Source organism: Lutjanus erythropterus, chromosome 1 (genome assembly GCF_056507025.1).
Source record: "Lutjanus erythropterus isolate fLutEry1 chromosome 1, fLutEry1.hap2, whole genome shotgun sequence".
NCBI classification, from domain to species: domain Eukaryota; kingdom Metazoa; phylum Chordata; class Actinopteri; order Lutjaniformes; family Lutjanidae; genus Lutjanus; species Lutjanus erythropterus.
Window position 1 is genome coordinate 390,001 of NC_139317.1, and position 22,500 is coordinate 412,500.

At 44.5% G+C, this 22,500-nt stretch overlaps 1 protein-coding gene across 9 annotated transcripts in view; it reads left to right on the forward strand.

Annotated features, from left to right (window-relative positions):
* Positions 1-22,500, forward strand: part of fhod1 (formin homology 2 domain containing 1) — a 72,624-nt gene that overhangs the window by 34,817 nt on the left and 15,307 nt on the right. For 5 of the 9 annotated variants that reach the window (XM_084740212.1, XM_084715456.1, XM_084714632.1 and 2 more), the window contains exons 4-11: positions 8,151-8,218; positions 9,922-10,027; positions 11,851-11,945; positions 13,139-13,250; positions 13,538-13,632; positions 15,960-16,103; positions 19,522-19,937; positions 22,076-22,183. In XM_084740212.1, coding sequence (XP_084596338.1) covers positions 8,151-8,218; positions 9,922-10,027; positions 11,851-11,945; positions 13,139-13,250; positions 13,538-13,632; positions 15,960-16,103; positions 19,522-19,937; positions 22,076-22,183 — 1,144 coding nt within the window. The remainder of the gene's footprint in view (positions 1-8,150; positions 8,219-9,921; positions 10,028-11,850; positions 11,946-13,138; positions 13,251-13,537; positions 13,633-15,959; positions 16,104-19,521; positions 19,938-22,075; positions 22,184-22,500) is intronic. The other 4 variants (XM_084716915.1, XM_084717759.1, XM_084718241.1 and 1 more) reach the window with 2 other exon arrangements.

Below are 22,500 nucleotides of genomic sequence, written 5' to 3' on the forward strand. Positions count from 1 at the left end.
TTGATTCAATCAGTTCAAAAATTTCTCGTCCTGTTGTGAAACGTTCACACCAGACAGACACAGAACAACTGGCCGCTGATTCTGGAACAGCCTACGGCTCAGCTCTGATCTGCTGGACAGAAGCTGTGACACCATGTTTCACTGAATTTGATTCAGGGGTGGAAGTAACTAATTACAAATTCTCTAGTTACTGTAATTCAATCACAGCATGATCCACTGCAATTTTCAAATCACAGTAGGTACAAAGTTTGATAAAAACTTAATGTTACGTTTGTAAAATTATTATGGTTCTGCAGAGATCACAATCTTGTCAATTGAAAAACAGTAATGTAACCGTACTGGTATTTGAGAACAGATTGTCAGGACTGGAGAACCCGACCAACATGTCCTCTGTGGAGACTCACTCCGGTCTGTATGAGAAGTGACCTCCTGCAGGCTGCTGGTCACAGGAGACGTTGTTCTGTGATCCTGTTTAAATCGATCTAAAGCTCAAGCATTCGGTGTTTGTTTTGTGTTGTCATGTTGTACACAAATGTCTCCAGGAGCAGAGACGCAGGTCCATTAATGGTTCGTGTCAGAGACAGAATGACAGAATCAGGACTGAGTCCGTCATTTTGACCTCAGGTTGAACTACAAACTTCAGGGAAATGAAGTTTTTGAAGATGTTCCAAATAAAATACCACAGAAGACACTGGAGATGTGTCCCTGTGGTCACTGTAATGTCTGAATATGGACTGTCCCTGAGACATGGATTAATAACTAAACTAAATCTGTCGTATGACAGGTCTGGACATTGAGACTAATTCTCAGCAGCCTGTCTGTTATCAGGTCATGAGAAATCCGACAGATGAATTTAGATGAGCGGCAGTTTCCTGTTTACAGCTCAGTAAACAATCCAGCAAACACAACTCTGAGTCTCTGCAGCACGAGACATTTACAAAACTCTGTCCTCACTTTGGACTCAGCTGGTGGAGAGTGTGTCCCATGTGTCCTCTGCAGTGGCCCTGGTTTGACAGTGTCCTGTTAATCTTCAACTGTCTCTATATCATATCTACACTTATATCTAGACTTTGGACTCATTGTGGGCTGAATATTTCGTACCTGAGCAACAGTTTGATCTGAAAACAGTCAGAGTTCCTGAAGGGGAGCCTGGATGTGTCTGCAGGTGATGATCACCCTGCTGCTGTCCTGCACCGTCCCTGTGTGTCCATCTGGACTCACACATCGTCCTCTGCTGCAGGTGTTGTGGGTTAACATCTGCCAGAAGTTATTCAGTTCTGAACTGTAATGAAAGTTTTCCAGGCTTCAGTGTGAAGATACAGAACATGAATGATTTCAGATCAGGGCTGCATGATTTGGTGAAATGATGATCATATTGGCTTTACAGTTTTTACTGGAAAACAAAGTGTGGTTGTGTTGATGTGATATTTATTGAGGTCTGAACCAAACAAACGTGTTTTCTTTCATCTGGAGAACAAAGATTTTTAGGTCAGAACATCTCTGCAGAACCTTTTCACACATCTTTCCTTTTTCAGAAAACTGTGATTTGGTTCTGGTTCTGAGATTTGGATGTTGCACTTGGCAGTGTGGTGATTTTGATTGTACAGCTCTGTTTCATATAAACCTGATGTCTCGTTCCTGAGTGCCACAAACTTAGACTCAGACCTGTGAGGACGCACAGTGAGACAGACCTCAAAATCAAATATCGGATCAATATTTCCGCTGATATGACCAGCTGTTGTATTAATTATGTGAACATGATGTGAGTCTGTCAGCAAAAACTGTCAGCAGTACTTTCCTTATTTTGCCCAAGATTGTGTTTTATTTTGAAAGGCATTGCATTTTATTTTGAAAAGTATTGTATTTAGTGTCTGTATGATGATCAGAGCAGGCAGATGAATCTGTCGGTCCACATCAGGACAGATGTTGATGCACGTCTCACTGATCAGAGTGGACAGCAGGCTGTCCTCCTGCTTCGTCTCCTCTCAGTGTCCTCAGACCTCCTGTTTCCTGTCGGAGATGTTTCACAATAAGAGCTCAGACAGACAGTGTTTGTTTTGTTTTCTGTTTCCTGCTGTAAACGTGTTTGTTCTCCAGCTGTTCCACATGTTCCGTCTCCTCAGTCCTCATATTGTGTCTCTGTCCACATGAACTTTATCTTCATTCTGTTGTAATCCAGTTTTCATCCCACACAAACATCCAGCTGAGTGTGAACCCACACACACACACAGTTAACTGTGTGTGTGTGTGTGTGTGTGTGTGTGTGTGTGTGTGTGTGTGTGTGTGTGTGTGTGTGTGTGTGTGTGTGTGTGTGTAAACACTGCACTTCCTTGTTGTCTGTTTTTATCACCAGCCAGTAATCGATGCCAATGAGGCTCTTAGCCAATCAAAATGTTGCTCTGTTGTATAATGACATCACACACACCGATAAACTATTAAACTGTGGCCAATCAGAGCGCAGAGTTTAAACCTAAACATTTCATATTTAAAACATCTGGAAATTTCTCTTAAGATCATAGAAACACAAATATGATATCAAAGTTTAGTTTGTCATGAAACATCCACAGAAATCTGAGTGACGATAAATGTTCCTTTTAGAGAACCTGGTTAAAAAAAACAGGAGGAAATATTTTCAGAATTTCACTTTAAGTGAATATTTCCTCTTTCTGTCAGACAGACTTTTCTAAAGTTCCATCAGACAGATCTCTCTCTCTCTACAAACCAAACTCAGAACACAGGAACTGTTCCAAACTTTAACTCCAGTCAGGTTTTGAATGCAGGACTTGAACTTGTAATGGAGTATTTTCACAGTGTGGTATTTGCAGTGGTGGACAGTAATGAAGTACATTTACTTGAGTACTGTACTAAAGTACATTTTTTGAGTATCTGTACTTTACTTGAGTATTTGTTTTTGTTTTTTTTGTAAACTTCAGACTTTCACTACATTTCAAAGATAAATATTGTACTTTTGACTCCACTACATTTCTATGAAGCTTGTTGTTACTTTTCCACTAAGCGCAGCTTTGAAGTCAGCTGTTGGTGTTTTTTCTTTTCTAAAATGCAGTTGGTCACATGACGTGTTCCTCACAGAAGGAAACCAATCACAGAGCTCCTCTCAAATGGGACTGATGTCAAAGCAGAAACACGTCATCCAGGCGTCTGTAACAAGAACAAACTGTCCCTCTGTCATTCAAACAGAAAGACGTCATGGAGAAAGACTGAACTAAATCTCAACATGTTATTAGAATTATTCATTATTCCAGGTAGTTTTTAAAGTTGAATTGTTTTTATTAAAGTGAAAAATACTACATAATTCATGTATAAATACTGCCTCTGAAGACAGAAAGAAATCTGAGTTATTTAACAGAAAATCCTTACAGTCGACTTCAATCTGATTTAATGATGTGATTTTAATTCAGTTACATCAGAAAATGTATTTTTTGTTTGAAGTTTTTAAGGTGTTTCTACAGACTTTGTGTATCAGAGAGGATCTACAGCAGGTCAGAGCTTCATCAGGTGGTTTACAGAGTTACAAGGTTCAGTAAACGCATCATGAAAACAATACAGCATGTACTGATATTAGAAAATGTACTTTGTAATTTGTACTTTTGAATACTTAAGTATTTTTAGAAACGTACTTTTGAATACTTAAGTATTTTTAGAAACGTACTTTTGAATACTTAAGTATTTTTAAAAGCAAGTACTGTAGTACTTTAACTCAAGTAAAATTTTGACTGAGCAACTTTCACTTGTAGTTGAGTAATATTTGACCAGGAGTATCTGTACTTTGACTCAAGTACTGGGGCTGAGTACTTTGTCCACCACTGGGTATTTGTACTTTTACTGCAGTATCTGAGTCTTTGTTCCACTGCTGGAGGTTTTCTGAGTTCATTGCAGCCTGGAGTCAGAGGTCCAGTACAGACTGGAATCTGACCAGTGGAGCCGTGACCTCCCATAATTCCAGAGGGCAGAGCGGTGACAGCGTGTTGGTGTGGAGATGAAGTCCGTTCGCTCTGAACAGGGTGTGATTTAAATACTTCATGTTGCTGTGACAACACTTCCTGTGGTTACTGACTGTGTGTTTATTTCTGTTTCAAATCCTCATTTTTAGTTTGATTTGTGTCGAGTCACTTTCATATGAAGCGTTTGTTCTCAGTTCTTCACTTTCTGTCTGTTCAGCATGTTTGTGTTCTAACACGTTCTATAACAGGACGAGTTCTTTAAAACAAGAGCGCAATTTAAAGAGAATTCTTAATTCCTTTTCTTACCAACTTCCAAATGTTAAAGTTGTGACTTGCATCAGCCTTGTTGCTCCCTGGAGTTTTCAGACATGACAGACCAGCAGTCTGCAGCAGGCAGGACCTGCAGGAAGCACGGGGCTGTTTTTGGGATTGTTGGAGCCTAAAATGTCTGAAATAACATCAACTTTTCTAAAAGAAATAATATGTATGAAATGCAAAAACATTACGATGCATCTTTCGATGTGTTTAGACATTTTTTGCAATGAAATTTAGGCAACAAGTGAAAATTGCAAAAGAAAGTTAATTTTTTTTTTTAGTGTAATTCATTAATATCAAAGGCAGCTTGTTCCAGGGAGAACAAACATGTTCTCTATTTTCTTGTAAGCAAACTTACCAAAAAGGCTCAGGATGACAAAACCTCCCACGAAATCTGCTTTATTTGTAGATGAAGAAACAGAAACGACAGTTTTGGAGGTTTGATAAATGTCAATAACAATCATAAATGTGTTTTTTCAGTACCTAAGATAAAATAGAAAAAATAAATGCAAATAATAGTGAATAATAAGCCAAAACACTGAGTCGGTTCATTGAGACGTACTGCAGAACTCACAGGAACAGCTGGAACAATGATTGGAGAACCCCCCCCCCATAAATTCTGCATGACTCTGCAAATCTGACCAGTGTCAAAGAAAAAATGTCTCCTCAGTGTTTCCTCAGACACACAGAATGAGTTCAGGGGTCATGACCTCTGACAGAAACAAACAGGAAACAGTTTCTTTTTGCCCCTTCAGTGTCTGAACTAAAACATCCCTCCACCCTCCCAGAGGCCGTGGTACGGCCAGGTGGTTCGATTCAAATTAAAATTGATTTCTTTTGTCGGTCATTTACATAGTTGGTTATTTTTATATCCAAATGTGCTCAAGTTCAGTTTTAATATCTCAGCACATCATCACGTTTTGACGAGCAGCTGCAGACACAGGAAGTGATTCAGTTTCTGAAGGTAAAACATGATGTTAGAGACGAAGCTGCAGCAGAAACAGCTGCACACTGTGGTGAGGACATCTGAGCTGAGGACAGAGACACTGAGCTGAGGACAGAGACACTGAGCTGAGGACAGAGACACTGAGACACTGAGCTGAGGACAGAGACTGAGCAGAGGACAGAGACACTGAGACACTGAGCAGAGGACAGAGACACTGAGCAGAGGACAGAGACACTGAGCTGAGGACAGAGACACTGAGCAGAGGACAGAGACACTGAGCTGAGGACAGAGACACTGAGCTGAGGACAGAGACTGAGCTGAGGACAGAGACTGAGCAGAGTACAGAGACACTGAGCTGAGGACAGAGACACTGAGCTGAGGACAGAGACACTGAACTGAGGACAGAGACACTGAGCTGAGGACAGAGACACTGAGCTGAGGACATCTGAGCTGAGGACAGAGACACTGAGCAGAGGACAGAGACACTGAGCAGAGGACAGAGACACTGAGCTGAGGACATCTGAGCTGAGGACAGAGACTGAGCAGAGGACAGAGACACTGAGCTGAGGACAGAGACTGAGCTGAGGACAGTGACACTGAGCTGAGGACAGAGACACTGAGCTGAGGACAGAGACTGAGCTGAGGACAGTGACACTGAGCTGAGGACAGAGACACTGAGCAGAGGACAGAGACACTGAGACACTGAGCTGAGGACAGAGACTGAGCAGAGGACAGAGACACTGAGCTGAGGACAGAGACTGAGCTGAGGACAGTGACACTGAGCTGAGGACAGAGACACTGAGCTGAGGACAGAGACTGAGCTGAGGACAGTGACACTGAGCTGAGGACAGAGACACTGAGCTGAGGACAGAGACACTGAGCTGAGGACAGAGACTGAGCAGAGGACAGAGACACTGAGACACTGAGCAGAGGACAGAGACACTGAGCAGAGGACAGAGACACTGAGCTGAGGACAGAGACACTGAGCAGAGGACAGAGACACTGAGCTGAGGACAGAGACACTGAGCTGAGGACAGAGACTGAGCTGAGGACAGAGACTGAGCAGAGTACAGAGACACTGAGCTGAGGACAGAGACACTGAGCTGAGGACAGAGACTGAGCTGAGGACAGAGACACTGAGACACTGAGCTGAGGACAAAGACACTGAGCTGAGGACAGAGACACTGAGCTGAGGACAGAGACTGAGCTGAGGACAGAGACACTGAGCAGAGGACAGAGACACTGAGCTGAGGACAGAGACTGAGCTGAGGACAGAGACACTGAACAGAGGACAGAGACACTGAGCTGAGGACAGAGACTGAGCTGAGGACAGAGACACTGAGCTGAGGACAGAGACTGAGCAGAGGACAGAGACACTGAGCAGAGGACAGAGACACTGAGCTGAGGACAGAGACTGAGCTGAGGACAGAGACACTGAACAGAGGACAGAGACACTGAGGAGAGGACAGAGACGCTGAGCTCAGGACAGAGACACTGAACAGAGGACAGAGACTGAGCTGAGGACAGAGACACTGAGACACTGAGCTGAGGACAAAGACACTGAGACACTGAGCTGAGGACAGAGACACTGAGACACTGAGCTGAGGACAGTCACTGAGCAGAGGACAGAGACACTGAGCTGAGGACAGAGACACTGAGCAGAGACACTGAGCTGAGGACAGACACTGAGCAGAGGACAGAGACTGAGCTGAGGACAGAGACACTGAACAGAGGACAGAGACTGAGCTGAGGACAGAGACACTGAGCTGAGGACAGAGACACTGAGCAGAGACACTGAGCAGAGGACAGACACTGAGCAGAGGACAGACACTGAGCAGAGGACAGAGACACTGAGCTGAGGACAGAGACTGAGCTGAGGACAGAGACACTGAACAGAGGACAGAGACACTGAGGAGAGGACAGAGACGCTGAGCTCAGGACAGAGACACTGAACAGAGGACAGACACTGAGCTGAGGACAGAGACACTGAGACACTGAGCTGAGGACAAAGACACTGAGACACTGAGCTGAGGACAGAGACACTGAGACACTGAGCTGAGGACAGACACTGAGCAGAGGACAGAGACACTGAGCTGAGGACAGAGACACTGAGCAGAGACACTGAGCTGAGGACAGACACTGAGCAGAGGACAGAGACTGAGCTGAGGACAGAGACACTGAACAGAGGACAGAGACTGAGCTGAGGACAGAGACACTGAGCTGAGGACAGAGACACTGAGCAGAGACACTGAGCAGAGGACAGACACTGAGCAGAGGACAGACACTGAGCAGAGGACAGAGACACTGAGCTGAGGACAGAGACACTGAACAGAGGACAGAGACACTGAGGAGAGGACAGAGACGCTGAGCTCAGGACAGAGACACTGAACAGAGGACAGACACTGAGCTGAGGACAGAGACACTGAGACACTGAGCTGAGGACAAAGACACTGAGACACTGAGCTGAGGACAGAGACACTGAGACACTGAGCAGAGGACAGAGACACTGAGCTGAGGACAGAGACACTGAGCAGAGACACTGAGCTGAGGACAGACACTGAGCAGAGGACAGAGACACTGAGCAGAGACACTGAGCTGAGGACAGACACTGAGCAGAGGACAGAGACTGAGCTGAGGACAGAGACACTGAGCTGAGGACAGAGACACTGAGCAGAGACACTGAGCAGAGGACAGACACTGAGCAGAGGACAGACACTGAGCAGAGGACAGAGACACTGAGCTGAGGGGTTTTTCAGGGATGAAATCTTTCTCTTGTTGTTTTATTTCTCATTTATTTGTGAAGGTGATTCTCAGAATCTTTAACATCAGAGATCGACTCCAGTTTTATTTGAGCCACAGAGCAGCTTGTTCACAGCTGATTCATGTCTGTAAACTCACTTCCTGTGTTTCTTCTTCGTGTGTTTCAGAGAAACTCTACAACTCTCAGGGTCCAGAGCTCAGACGCTCACTGTTCTCTCTCAAACAGCTGTTCCAGGTAACACACACTGTCACACACACACTGTCACACACACTGTCACACACACTGTGACACACACTGTCACACACACACTGTCACACACACTGTCACACACACTGTCACACACACACACACTGTCACACACACTGTCACACACACTGTCACACACACACTGTCACACACACTGTGACACACACTGTGACACACACTGTCACACACACTGTCACACACACACTGTCACACACACTGTCACACACACTGTGACACACACTGTCACACACACACACACTGTCACACACACTGTCACACACACTGTGACACACACTGTCACACACACACACACTGTCACACACACTGTCACACACACTGTCACACACACACACACACACACACACTGTCACACACACTGTCACACACACACACTGTCACACACACACACTGTCACACACACACACACTGTCACACACACACACTGTCACACACACTGTCACACACACACACACTGTCACACACACTGTCACACACACTGTCACACACACACACTGTCACACACACACACACTGTGACACACACTGTCACACACACTGTGACACACACACACTGTCACACACACACACACACACACACTGTCACACACACTGTGACACACACTGTCACACACACACACTGTGACACACACTGTCACACACACACACTGTGACACACACACACTGTGACACACACACACACACACTGTGACACACACACACTGTCACACACACTGTCACACACACACACACACACACTGTCACACACACTGTCACACACACACACACTGTCACACACACTGTGACACACACTGTCACACACACACACACTGTCACACACACTGTCACACACACTGTCACACACACACACACTGTCACACACACTGTCACACACACACACACTGTCACACACACTGTCACACACACTGTGACACACACACACTGTCACACACACTGTCACACACACACACTGTCACACACACTGTGACACACACACACTGTGAGCTGCTGTAATATATGAGATCAATAAAGTTGATAAATGTGTAATTGCTGTTTTAAAATATATAATTAAAGATTTAATCAAGTAATCCTCCTATATATGTATAATCTAATTAAATTTTTTTCAAATGTAATCTGGGGTGACTATAGTTGCTTATTTTTGTAATCTGATTATTACATGTAATCTATTACTTTTCAACCCTGTGAATGTTTTCATAAAGCAGGACAGTTTAAAAACATCCAGAGACTCCTGGGTCTGCTCTGTCTGTGTGGTCTGACTCTGTGTCTTCTCTGTGTTCTCTGTCCTCTATGTCTTCTGTGTCTTCTGTCCGCAATGTCTTCTGTGTCCTCTGTCCTCTATGTCCTCTGTGTCTTCTGTCCTCAATGTCTTCTGTGTCCTCTGTCCTCTATGTCTTCTGTGTTCTCTGTCCTCTATGTCTTCTGTGTCCTCTATGTCCTCTGTGTCCTCTGTGTCCTCTGTCCTCTATGTCTTCTGTGTTCTCTGTCCTCTATGTCTTCTGTGTCTTCTGTCCGCAATGTCCTCTGTCCTCTATGTCTTCTGTGTCCTCTGTCCTCTATGTCTTCTGTGTCCTCTGTCCTCTATGTCCTCTGTGTCCTCTATATCCTCTGTGTCCTCTGTCCTCTATGTCTTCTGTGTCCTCTGTCCTCTATGTCCTCTGTGTCCTCTGTGTGCAGGATGATAAAGACCTGGTTCCAGAGTTCGTGGCCTCTGAAGGTTTGACGTGTTTCATTAAAGTTGGAGCAGAGGCCGACCACAACTACCAGAACTACATCCTGAGAGGTGAGACACCAAAAACACTGAGACACTGAGCTGTAAACAGGCTGTAAACAGGCTGCAAACAGGCTGTGGACAGGCTGTAAACAGGCTGTGGACAGGATGTAAACAGGCTGTAAACAGGCCTTGGACAGGCCTTGGACAGGCCGTGGACAGGCTGTAAACAGGCTGTAAACAGGCTGTAAACAGGCTGTGGACAGGCTGTGGACAGGCCGTGGACAGACCGTGGACAGGCTGTAAACAGGCTGTAAACAGGCCTTGGACAGGCCTTGGACAGGCCGTGGACAGGCTGTGGACAGGCTGTAAACAGGCTGTGGACAGGCTGTGGACAGGCTGTGGACAGGCTGTAAACAGGCTGTGGACAGGCTGTGGACAGGCTGTAAACAGGCTGTGGACAGGCTGTGGACAGGCTGTAAACAGGCTGTAAACAGGCTGTAAACAGGCCGTGGACAGGCTGTGGACCGGCTGTAAACAGGCTGTAAACAGGCCGTGGACAGGCTGTAAACAGGCTGTGGACAGGCTGTGGACAGGCTGTGGACAGGCTGTAAACAGGCTGTAAACAGGCTGTGGACAGGCTGTGGACAGGCCGTGGACAGACCACGTTTTTGTGCTTTGGAGAAAACTAAAGTTCATGTTTGATGTTTTCATATTTTGTTGTCATGGTAACATCAGCTCTGACAGGTCGACTGAGTGACACAGAGTCTCAGTGACCAATCAGGGTGAAAGTTTTGGGTCCTCCAGTGTAACCAATGAATATCTTGGTAACAGATCTGTGAGTCAGGACGTCCTCCGCTGAGCTCCACTCGTTGTTTACGGTCTGATTAGAAAGACGTGAGACGTGAGACGTGAGACGACAGCTGGACAAACCTGAATATAAAAGAAGGTCAGGTTTTGAAAAGCTGATCAAAAGTTAAATCACTGTGGATTTCAGCCTTTGCTGTCCCTCTGTTTTACTCTAAACTCTGACTGTTTATCTGCACGCAACCAAAGTCTGCTCAAACCTGATTGGTCAGTACAACTTGGACTACAAACAGAAACCAGAACAGTCTGCAGATTCTGATTCATATTCAGACATGTGTTTACAGAAGACCTCAAATGTCCTCCTGCTGAGATTCAATACACAACAGTTATCAAAGCAGCAGAGCGGTAAAAAGAAACTTTGCATTCTGTGTTGGATAAAGGGTTAAACTGTCCAGCTCGTGTTGTCCACATCTCTGAGACACAAAAACAAAGTGACCAAAAAAAGAAAAACAAGACGAAGCTGAAAACCAACAGTTGAGATTTCTGTGACCACAGATCCTCCTCAGACTCTGAGTCCTCTGAGCTGAAACTCTCTGAACACATCTGTGTGTGTCTGTCCCCTCCGAGAGGACAAAACATTGACGTTTCTGTCTCTCACATGTCCCCAAACACAGACAGACAGAAGGAGCACAAGATCAATAACAGGAAATTAAAGAGGGACAATCTGAGTCCTGTTTGAGATGAAAACAAATCTGTTAATGACTGACGGACATGAACGTCTCTGCTTGATAACACTTCACTTTAATGACTGAACTCAGTCCTGAGATCAGATCTCAGATCAGTCTCTCTGTCTCTCTCAGTCTGATGGAAACTCTTCAGCTTCACACGTCCAACAAACCACAGAGAGCTGAGTCAGCGCTCAAGATTATAGACTCTGAGTCCTAAAACCCCGAAAACTATGGAGCTGCTGGAGAACACTGTGGAAACCTGAACGCACCACTGACCTGTCTGTCTGTCTGTCTGTCTGTCTGTGTGTCTGTCTGTCTGTCTGTGTGTCTGTCTGTCTGTCTGTGTGTCTCTGTCCTCAGCTCTCAGTCAGATCATGCTGTTTGTGGACGGGATGAACGGAGTGATAAATCACAGTGAGACTCTGCAGTGGCTCTACACGCTGACAGGAAGTCTGGTGAGTCGTCACAACAACAACAACAACAACAACAACAACAACAAAAGTCAACAGAGTGCAGAAGATTCAAGTTTTTTAAACAAAAGTCTTTGCGCCTGCAGATGAAAATCAGTCACATCATGGTGATGATGGTCCCTTCTTAAATCAAATAAATAAATAAATAAATCTATTCATTTCTGATCATAAATATTGTTTTTATATGAAGGAACCACATCGTTTCAGTTTTCAGGGTTTGCAGACCGCAGCACTGTGGATCTTTACACATCATACACTCACCTGTTCTGAGGTTTTTTCTCAGAAATCTGTGGCTTTTATCTCAAAAAATATTTGAGTGTTTTCCAATTAATTTGTGATTTTGTTTTTCATGTAAATTTCTGAGTTAAATCTTGAAAGTTTTTCTTTCTTTTCAAAGTCTTGAGAGTTTTTCTTTTGAAAGTTACCTCCCTCCCTAAGCTCTGTAGTTTTTGATTTGATTTGATTTGATTTGATTTGATTAACCTGCAGTGGTGCTGTTATACTTAAAGGAAGCAGACAATTATTTTGATTTCTGATGAGAAATACAGAACATAAACTTTCGTTTGTTAAGGAAAAAAACTGAGTCTGATACCAGCTGCTGCAAAATGCTTTTATTTTGAAAGAATGTTGAAATGACTGCAGGAAGTCTGTGAATGAGCAGCTGACATGATGGATCATGAACAGTTTGAGTCTCCACCAAAGAAGAAGACACATTTGATTTTCAGATGATGCTACAGACTCTGTTCGCAGATAAAAAATGTCTGTATTAACTTCGATAAATAAAAACCGTCTGTAGTTTTACTCTAAAAGCAGGAAGTTGATCTGCTGACTCGTGTTTCTGCTTGTTTAATATTTGAGTGGAACCTTTTATGGTTCATGTTCTGCCTGCAGAGAGAACAGACTGAACTGTTCCATCATGTATTAACAGATCATCATCATAAAGAACAAACTTTCTGTCATTAACATAAAAAAGTTTCCAGCTGAAACCTTCAGATCTTCAGACTCTGAACAGCTTGGTCATGAACGCGTCACAGTTCCAGTCTGCTGTGGCTGTTCAACGGTTAACAAGGTTCCTGAAGAAGAAGTGATTCAGACTGCAGTCAGCGACGGCAGAGCAGAGCGGGGACGCCCCCTGCTGGACAGACACTCAACACGTCTCTCTGTCTGTGTCTCTGCAGTCACGTCTGGTGGTGAAGACGTCTCTGAAGCTGCTCATTGTCTTCGTCGAGTACGCAGAGTCCAACAGTCCTCTGCTCATCAACGCTGTCAACACGGTGGACGGAAAGAGAGGTACACACACACACACACACACACACACACACACACACACTAAACTGTAAGTTTCTCTGATTTCATTTGGTTTGTCACGTCAAAGAAATCACTTTGGACTCTGATGAAAAAAAGCATTTTTCAGTATTCAGACTTTATAGACGCCACTGTTGATTAATCAAGAAAATAATTAGGAGATTAGAACATTTTCAGTGAATCAAATCTGACCAGCACACTGTGTGTGTGTGTGTGTGTGTGTGTGTGTGTGTGTGTGTGTGTGTGTGTGTGTGTGTGTGTGTGTTTTGCAGGTGTGAAGCCGTGGAGTTACCTGATGGAGGTCCTGGAGGAGAGAAACGGCTCCGACACAGAGCTGCTCATGTTCGCCATGACACTCATCAACAAGGTAAAAACACAGAGATGAGACACTGTGAGACATCCTGTGGACGCTGTGAGACATCCTGTGGACGCTGTGAGACATCCTGTGGACGCTGTGAGACATCCTGTGGACGCTGTGAACGTGTGAATCAGTTTTTATTTGAAGAAATGATTTTCTTTCAGCAACATAGTTACAAGAGAAAACACTCTGTACACAAACTTAAGATCAAAAACATAAACGACAGAAGCAAAGAAAAGACAAACAAGAAAACAAAGAATCATTTTAGAAAAACAAATTAAGTAAAAAATGTGAAAATGGATCAACTTTATCACAGAAAGTGCACAGAATCACATCAGTTTCAGCAGCACTTCAAAGCAGCAGCCCACAGATGATCCGTCCTATTAATCCTTTTTTAAATGTATGAATCATTCAGAGTTCAGCGTCTTCGCCGTGTCTGTCTGAGATCAGTGTGGCGTCCTCCAGAACTGTGAAGCAGATCCGTCATGAACCATCATGTCTCTGTAATCCTCTGGTTCACCTCTGAATATTCTTCCATCACACCACAATCAAACACTTTATGTTTTTACAGCCATTATTTTATCTGACATCATAACTGAAATATGTCACAACGTTTTAAAACATTTATGTGATCATTTATATTTCTGCATGTCAGTCATACGGTTCTGAACCTTTGTGTTGTGAAAGTCAAACTGCTGAAGAACATAATTTTTAATAGATATGAGGTTCTTGAATCGTAACATGAAGCATTATTTTCTCTTTAAAGGACGACGTTCTTGTGATATTCTTCTTCTGATGTCTTCAGTGTCTTCAGTGTTGACTTGATGTCTCTGTGCTCCAGAATTATTCTTTTCTTATTTCTTGATATGTTGTGGTTTGCAGGATTTAACCCCAAAATAAACATTTTAGGATTGAGGACTAGTTTTACATCCATCATTTTTTATTATTCATGAAATCAAAAATTCAAAAAAGTTTGCATTCTGTTTGTGATCCCAGTGAAAAAGGTTTGAACACAAATATCTGAAGTCTCTCTGTCTCTGTGTGTCTCTGTGTCTCTGTGTGTGTCTCTGTGTCTCTGTGTGTGTCTCTGTGTCTCTGTGTGTGTCTCTGTGTGTCTCTGTGTGTGTCTCTGTGTCTCTGTGTGTGTCTCTGTGTCTCTGTGTGTCTCTGTGTGTGTCTCTGTGTCTCTGTGTGTGTCTCTGTGTGTCTCTGTGTGTGTGTCTGTGTGTCTCTGTGTGTGTCTCTGTGTCTCTGTGTGTCTCTGTGTGTCTCTGTGTCTCTGTGTGTGTCTCTGTGTCTCTGTGTGTGTCTCTGTGTCTCTGTGTGTCTCTGTGTGTGTCTCTGTGTGTCTCTGTGTGTGTCTCTGTGTGTGTCTCTGTGTGTGTCTCTGTGTCTCTGTGTGTCTCTGTGTGTGTCTCTGTGTCTCTCTGTGTGTGTCTCTGTGTCTCTGTGTGTCTCTGTGTCTCTGTGTGTGTCTCTGTGTCTCTGTGTGTCTCTGTGTGTGTCTTTGTGTGTCTCTGTGTGTCTCTGTGTCTCTGTGTGTCTCTGTGTATCTCTGTGTGTCTCTGTGTCTCTGTGTGTCTCTGTGTGTCTCTGTGTCTCTGTGTGTGTCTCTGTGTCTCTGTGTGTCTCTGTGTCTCTGTGTGTCTCTGTGTGTCTCTGTGTGTGTGTCTGTGTGTCTCTGTGTGTGTCTCTGTGTCTCTGTGTGTCTCTGTGTGTCTCTGTGTCTCTGTGTGTCTGTGTGTGTCTCTGTGTCTCTGTGTGTGTCTCTGTGTGTCTCTGTGTCTCTGTGTGTCTCTGTGTGTCTGTGTGTGTCTGTGTGTGTCTCTGTGTGTCTCTGTGTCTCTGTGTCTCTGTGTGTGTCTCTGTGTGTCTCTCTGTGTCTGTGTGTGTCTCTGTGTCTCTCTGTGTGTCTCTGTGTCTCTGTGTGTCTCTGTGTGTCTCTGTCTGTCTCTGTGTGTGTCTGTGTGTGTCTCTGTGTGTCTCTGTGTGTCTCTGTGTCTCTGTGTATCTCTGTGTGTCTCTGTGTCTCTGTGTATCTCTGTGTGTCTCTGTGTGTCTCTGTGTCTCTGTGTGTATCTCTGTGTCTCTGTGTGTGTCTCTGTGTGTGTCTCTGTGTCTGTGTGTCTCTGTGTGTGTCTGTGTGTGTCTCTGTGTGTCTCTGTGTGTCTCTGTGTCTCTGTGTGTCTCTGTGTCTGTGTGTCTCTGTGTGTGTCTCTGTGTGTCTCTGTGTGTGTCTCTGTGTCTCTGTGTGTCTCTGTGTGTCTCTGTGTCTCTCTGTGTGTCTCTGTGTCTCTCTGTGTGTCTCTGTGTCTCTGTGTCTCTGTGTGTCTCAGACCCTAGCAGTGCTCCCTGACCAGGACTCGTTCTACGATGTGACGGACAGTCTGGAGCAGTTGGGGATGGAGAACATCATCCACAAACACATGAACAACAAAGGGACAGAACCGGACCTACGAGCTCAGTTCACCATCTATGAGGTACCAACCAACCTGAACCCGCCTCACACGTTATTTATGAATCAGTGATTCAGAGTCCTGATGTGCTGCAGTACGACCTGCAGCCTGTCTGTCAAACTTTAAACTATAAAATAAAACCCAAACTTGTCCAAAGATTCTTGGACAGTCTGTGTCTCGCAGCTCGCTCAGACGGCTGACAGAATCTCTTTATTTTAAACAGAGAATACAAACTTCTGCCTTCCAACAGGAGATTCAGAGTCAGTTTAAACTCAACAGGCTGAAACCTAAATCAGTCTGCTGCTAACTGAGATCTGAACCCAGAGGACATCATGTGAGATGGTTATCTGTCATGACTGGATCGGTCGAGGCCCAGGTTCACAACGATCGCCACCGGTGCTGTTGACCTACAGGGTGCCGATGGAAGTTGGGCTACTGTTGGTCGAAGAAGGAGAGGAGGAAGGCGTGTCCGTAGACAGAGAGACAAGAGGAAAAGCAAGAGACAAGGACTGAGAGTTGGGATTTTGAATGTTGGGACTATGACAGGAAAAGCCTGAGAGGTGGTTGACACGATGCAGAGGAGGATTGTTTTATCATGGTGTGGATGGGAAGAGAAATGGAGTCAGAGTTACGTTGAAGGACGAGTTTGTTAAGAATGTTCTGGAGGTGAAAAGAAGAGTGATGAGACTGAAGCTAGAAACTGAAGGCGTGATGTTCAGTGTCGCTGGTGGTTATGTCCTACAGGTAGGATGTGAGGTGGAAGAGAAGGAGAAATTCTGGAGTGAGTTAGATGAAGCGATGCAGAGAGAGTGGTGATTGGTGCAGACTTCAGTAGACATGTTGGGGCAGGCAACAGAGGTGATGAGGAAGTGAAGGGCAGGTTTGGTATCCAGGATAGGAACGCAGAAGGACAGATGGTGGTAGACTTTACAAAAAGGATGGCAATGGCTGGAGTGAACACTTTCTTCAAGAAGAGGCAGGAGCATAGGGTGACTTACAGGAACAGTGGACTACATGTTGTGTAGACGATGTAACCTGAAGGAGATCAGTGACTGAAAAGTAGTGCTAGGTGAGAGTGTAGCCAGACAGCATAGGACTGTGGTGTGTAGGATGACTCCGGTGGTGAGGAAGATGAAGAGGACAAAGGCAGAGCAGAGGACACACGGGTGGAAACTGAAAAAGGAAGAATGTTGTGTGGTTTTTCAGGGAGGAGTTGAGGCTCTGGGTGGTCAAGAGGTGCTTCCAGATGACTGGACAGCTACAGCTAATGTGATCAGGGAGACAGGTAGGAGAGTACTTGGTGTGTCATCTGTAAGGAAAGTAGATAAGGAGACTTGGTGCTGAAATGAGGAGGTGCAGGAGCATATAGAGAGAAAGAGGTCAACAGGAGTACGGGGAGATGCAGCGCAAGGTGAAGGTAGAGATGGCAAAGGCCAAACAAAGGGCATACGATGAATTGTATGCTAGGCTGGACAGAAAGGAGGGAGAGACTGATTTATACTGGTTGGCGAGGCAGAGAGATAGAGATGGAAATGTATTGACAGGTGCCAGAAGTATGATGGGAAGATGGAAAGAGTGCTTTGAAGAGTTGATGAATGAGGAAAATGAAAGAGAGCGTCGAGTAGAAGAGGTGACCGTTGTGGACCTGGACATAGCAAAGATTAGTGAGGCTGAAGTGAGGAGGGCATTGAAGAGGATGAAGAGTAGAAAGGCAGTTGGTCCTCATGATATACCTGTGAAGGTAAGGAAGTTTTTGACTAGGACATTCAACGAGGTCTTAGAGAGTAATAGGATGCCTGAGGAACGGAGGAGAAGTGTGCTGCTGCCGATTTTTAAGAACAAGGGAGACATGCAGTTGTGGCAACTACAGAGGAATAAAGATGATGACCCATACAATGAAGTCATGGGAAAGAGTAGTGGAGGCTGGACGAAGGGCAGAAGTGAGCATCTGTGAGCAGCAGTATGGTTTCATGCCAAGAAAGAGTACTACAGATGCAGTATTTGTGTTGAGGACGTTGATGGAGAAGTACAGAGAAGGTCAGAGGGAGCTGCATCGTGTCCTTGTAGACTTAGAGAAATCATATGACAGGATGCCCAGAGATGAGGAAGTCTGGAGTAACAGAGAAGTCTGTTAGAGTGGAGCAGGACATGTATGAGAGCTGTAAGACAGCGGTGAGGTGTGCTGTAGGTGTGACTGAGGTGTTCAAGGTGGAGGTGGGACTTTACCAAGGATGACATTGTGATCTGTAGTGAGAGCAAGGAGAAGATTTAGGAAAGTCTAGAGAGGTGGAGGTATTCCCTGGAAAGGAGAGGAACGAAGGTTAGCCACAGCAAGACAGAATACGTGTGTGTGAATGAGAGGAACCCAAGTGGAACAGTGAGGTTACAGGGAGCAGAGATAGAGAAGGTGGAGGGTCAACGGTCCAGAGCAATGGAGAGTGTGGAAAAGAGGTGAAGAAGTGTGCAAGTGTCAGGTGTGACGTGTGATAAAAGAGTATCAGCAAGAATGAAAGGAAAGGTGTGTAAGATGGTGGTGAGACCAGCGATGTTGTATGGTTTGGAGACAGCTGGAGGCAGAGCTGGAGGTAGCAGAGGTTAAAATGTTGAGCTTCTCTTTGGGAGGGACAAGGATGGATAGGATCAGGAATGAGTACATCAGAGGGACATTACATGAGATGAGACTGAGATGGTTTGGACATGTACAGAGGAGAGACAGTGAATATGTCAGTAGAAGGATGCTGAGGTTGGAACTGCCAGGCAGGAGGCCTAGAGGAAGACCTAAGAGGAGATTTATGGATGTAATGAAAGAAGACATGAAGTTCGTTGGTGTGAGAGAAGAGGATGCAGAGGATAGAGTTAGATGGAGGCAAATGATTCGCTGTGGCGACACCTGAAGGGAACAGCTGAAAGGAAAAGGAGATTGTCGGGACTGTTGTGGACAGTGTCGTATCTGTACTGCCTGTTTGTGTCTGTGATATTTAGGATGCAAAATGATTTTCAGTTTTTACTGACAGTGACAATAAAATTCTATCATCAGTCATAGTTACAAAAATCAGTGAGGAAAATCATGAGGAGTTGGTGAGTCAAAGACACAGAGCGGCTGTCTGACGATGGTTGTATTCAGATCAATAAATTCTACATCATGAAAAGTCATTTCAGTGTTTTAGTAAAGTTAATAATAAAACAGACTTGTCCAGGGTGAACCCCGCCTTTCGCCCAATGTCAGCTGAGATCAGCCCGCGACCCTTACAGAATAAGTGGTTACAGAAAATGAATCAATGAATGATAATAAAACATTAGAATTTTTTTGTTTTTCAGTGTTCGGCTGTCTGAACCACTGGTCTGTAAACCATCTTCTGTAACTCTGTCCTTCTGTGTTTAATGACAGACACAAAGTTCAAACATGAAGTTTTATATTTTCGATCTGTCCGTCCGTCTGCAGAACGCTCTGAAGTACGAGGACGGCGAGATGGAAGACTCGTCCCTTCCCGCCCGTAAAGAGAGAAGAAAGATGGCCGCCAGCGACCAGGAGGGACGAAAGAGCCGCCGCTCATCCAGCCAGAACCTCCCGGACCTTCTGTCCTCCTCCGCAGGCTCCTCCCCCTCCGCCTCGCCGACCCCGCCTGCCTTCCTGTCCCCCACCACCGCCAACAACCCCCTCTCCCCGGCCATCTCCTCCGCCTCCTCCCCCAGCCCCACGGCCGGATTGGGCAGCAGGGCCTCGTCCCCGCTGACCTCCGACACCGGAAGCCGCACCTCCAGTCCGTCCGGATCCCAGAGAGGGTCTCCTCTGCCGCCCCTCACAGCCCCCAATGGGAACGTGACCACGGAGCAGGAGACAAAGACGCCGTCCAGCCCGTAAGTTCACCGGTTCACTCAGAAACTTGTTCCTCCCCACACTGCATTCAGAAAAGTCGCACCAAACACGCAAATTCTGCACTCAAGTTGAAAACTTTGGAGGAGGTGCCTCACTTGTCCTTTAGAAATGAACACTGTGCAGCTGTGAACATAAACGTGTGGTTAAAAAGTGACTGTATTTCTGGCGTAAAGGTTTGGTCGACTGTTCTGCTCTGAGTAACATCACCTAACACAATGTCCACTGAGGTCAGAGAGCACGGACAAACTGAAACTCACCTGGAAGAAAACATGAGCGCTTTAGTCCTATTCAGAACATACAGCATTGAGCAGTGGTGCACTGCAGCCTCTTGTGGCGTAAATGAATATTACAAAAACAAACTCTGCGCTCCCTGATCCCTTGTCACCTGACACAGCAGAGAAAACTTAAAATAGATCAGCAGAATACTTTTTCTCACTTGCCTCAGAGTGTTTGTAGAAAGAGGAGGTGATCAGAAGAATCTGTTCTCTGTGTTCTGGTTCTGGACTGGTGACTCTGAAGCCACTGAGCTTTACCAAGTTTAGACCTACAGTCTGAGGAGGAAACATGTTTTATTTGGAAACAGCTTTTCTCTGAGTTCAAGCAGCAGGAATGTTTGTCCTCAGCGGGCACATGAAGAACTGATCTGCTCATGTTTGGTCTCTGCACAAACAAAACGTCTCCAGCTGGCATCTCCGCCAAAGTTAAAAGAGTTATTTAAGGGCCACGGGTCAACATCAATATTTTAAAGGATTATTATTAATACAGAACTTTAAAACATTCAGTATATTGTACTGTAGCCTCGATTTTCTGCTCGTCCGTGCCCATACATTCAATATATGCAGTGGTGGACATTTACTTGAGTACTGTACTTAAGTACATTTTTTGAGTATCTGTACTTTACTTGAGTATTTGTTTTTTTGTAAACTTCAGACTTTCGCTACATTTCAAAGATAAATATTGTACTTTTGACTCCACTACATTTCTATGAAGCTTGTTGTTACTTTTCCACTAAGCGCAGCTTTGAAGTCAGCTGTTGGTGTTTTTTCTTTTCTAAAATTCAGTTGGTCACATGACGTGTTCCTCACAGAAGGAAACCAATCACAGAGCTCCTCTCACATGGGACTGATGTCAAAGCAGAAACACGTCATCCAGGCGTCTGTAACAAGAACAAACTGTCCCTCTGTCATTCAAACAGAAAGACGTCATGGAGAAAGACTGAACTAAATCTCAACATGTTATTAGAATTATTCATTATTCCAGGTAGTTTTTAAAGTTGAATTGTTTTTATTGGAGTGAAAAATACCACATAATTCATGTATATATACTGCCTCTGAAGACAGAAAGAAATCTGAGTTATTTAACAGAAAATCCTTACAGTTGACTTCAATCTGATTTAATGATGTGATTTTAATTCAGTTACATCAGAAAATGTATTTTTTGTTTGAAGTTTTTAAGGTGTTTCTACAGACTTTGTGTATCAGAGAGGATCTACAGCAGGTCAGAGCTTCATCAGGTGGTTTACAGAGTTACAAGGTTCAGTAAACGCATCATGAAAACAATACAGCATGTACTGATATTAGAAAATGTACTTTGTAATTTGTACTTTTGAATACTTAAGTATTTTTAAAAACAAGAACTCTAGTACTTTAACTCAAGTAAAATTTTGACTGAGCAACTTTCCCTTGTAGTTGAGTAATATTTGATCAGGAGTATCTGTACTTTGACTCAAGTACTGGGGCTGAGTACTTTGTCCACCACTGTTTATATGCTGAATATATCTAACATAGTGAACTGAATGTTTTGGGGACTGTTGTTTTAGCCATTTTTCATTATTTTATTTTTCATTGTTTTATTGATCAAACAACTAATCAGTTAATCGAGAAATTGATCTGTATATTAATTGATCATTAAAAATATTGTTAGCTGCAGCTCTGATCACAGAGGAACAGTCTGGGTTCTGTCTCTCTGCATGTCTGTTTGGGTTCTGGTTCTGTTCTTATTTTGGGTGACTTGGTGTTGGTTTACTGTCTCTTATATAATTACTGGTGTTTCTGTCTGTCTGTATCTCTCTCTCTCTTTCTCTCTGTACTGTGGTGTCTGTATCTCTCTTGACCACTAGAAGTCGCTCTTTCCTCAGTCACCACATGTCGGCTCTGGGTCTGAGCAGGAAGTCCAGACTCTTCTCTAAAACCAGCTCTATCTCTGAGGAGCCTTCAGCCGCCGGCAGGTCTGTAACTGATACTCACCTCAGATTATAAACTCTAGTTTACACAAAATACAGCCGTAACACAAGCACTTCCATTCACTGCTCTTCACTGCACTTCACTGCTCTTCACTGGCCTTCACTGCTCTTCACTGCCCTTCGCTGGCCTTCACTGCTCTTTACTGGCCTTCACTGCACTTTACTGCTCTTCACTGCTCTTCACTGCTCTTCACTGCTCTTCACTGTTCTTCGCTGCTCTTTACTGGCCTTCACTGCACTTTACTGCTCTTCACTGCTCTTCACTGCTCTTCACTGCTCTTCACTGTTCTTCACTGCTCATC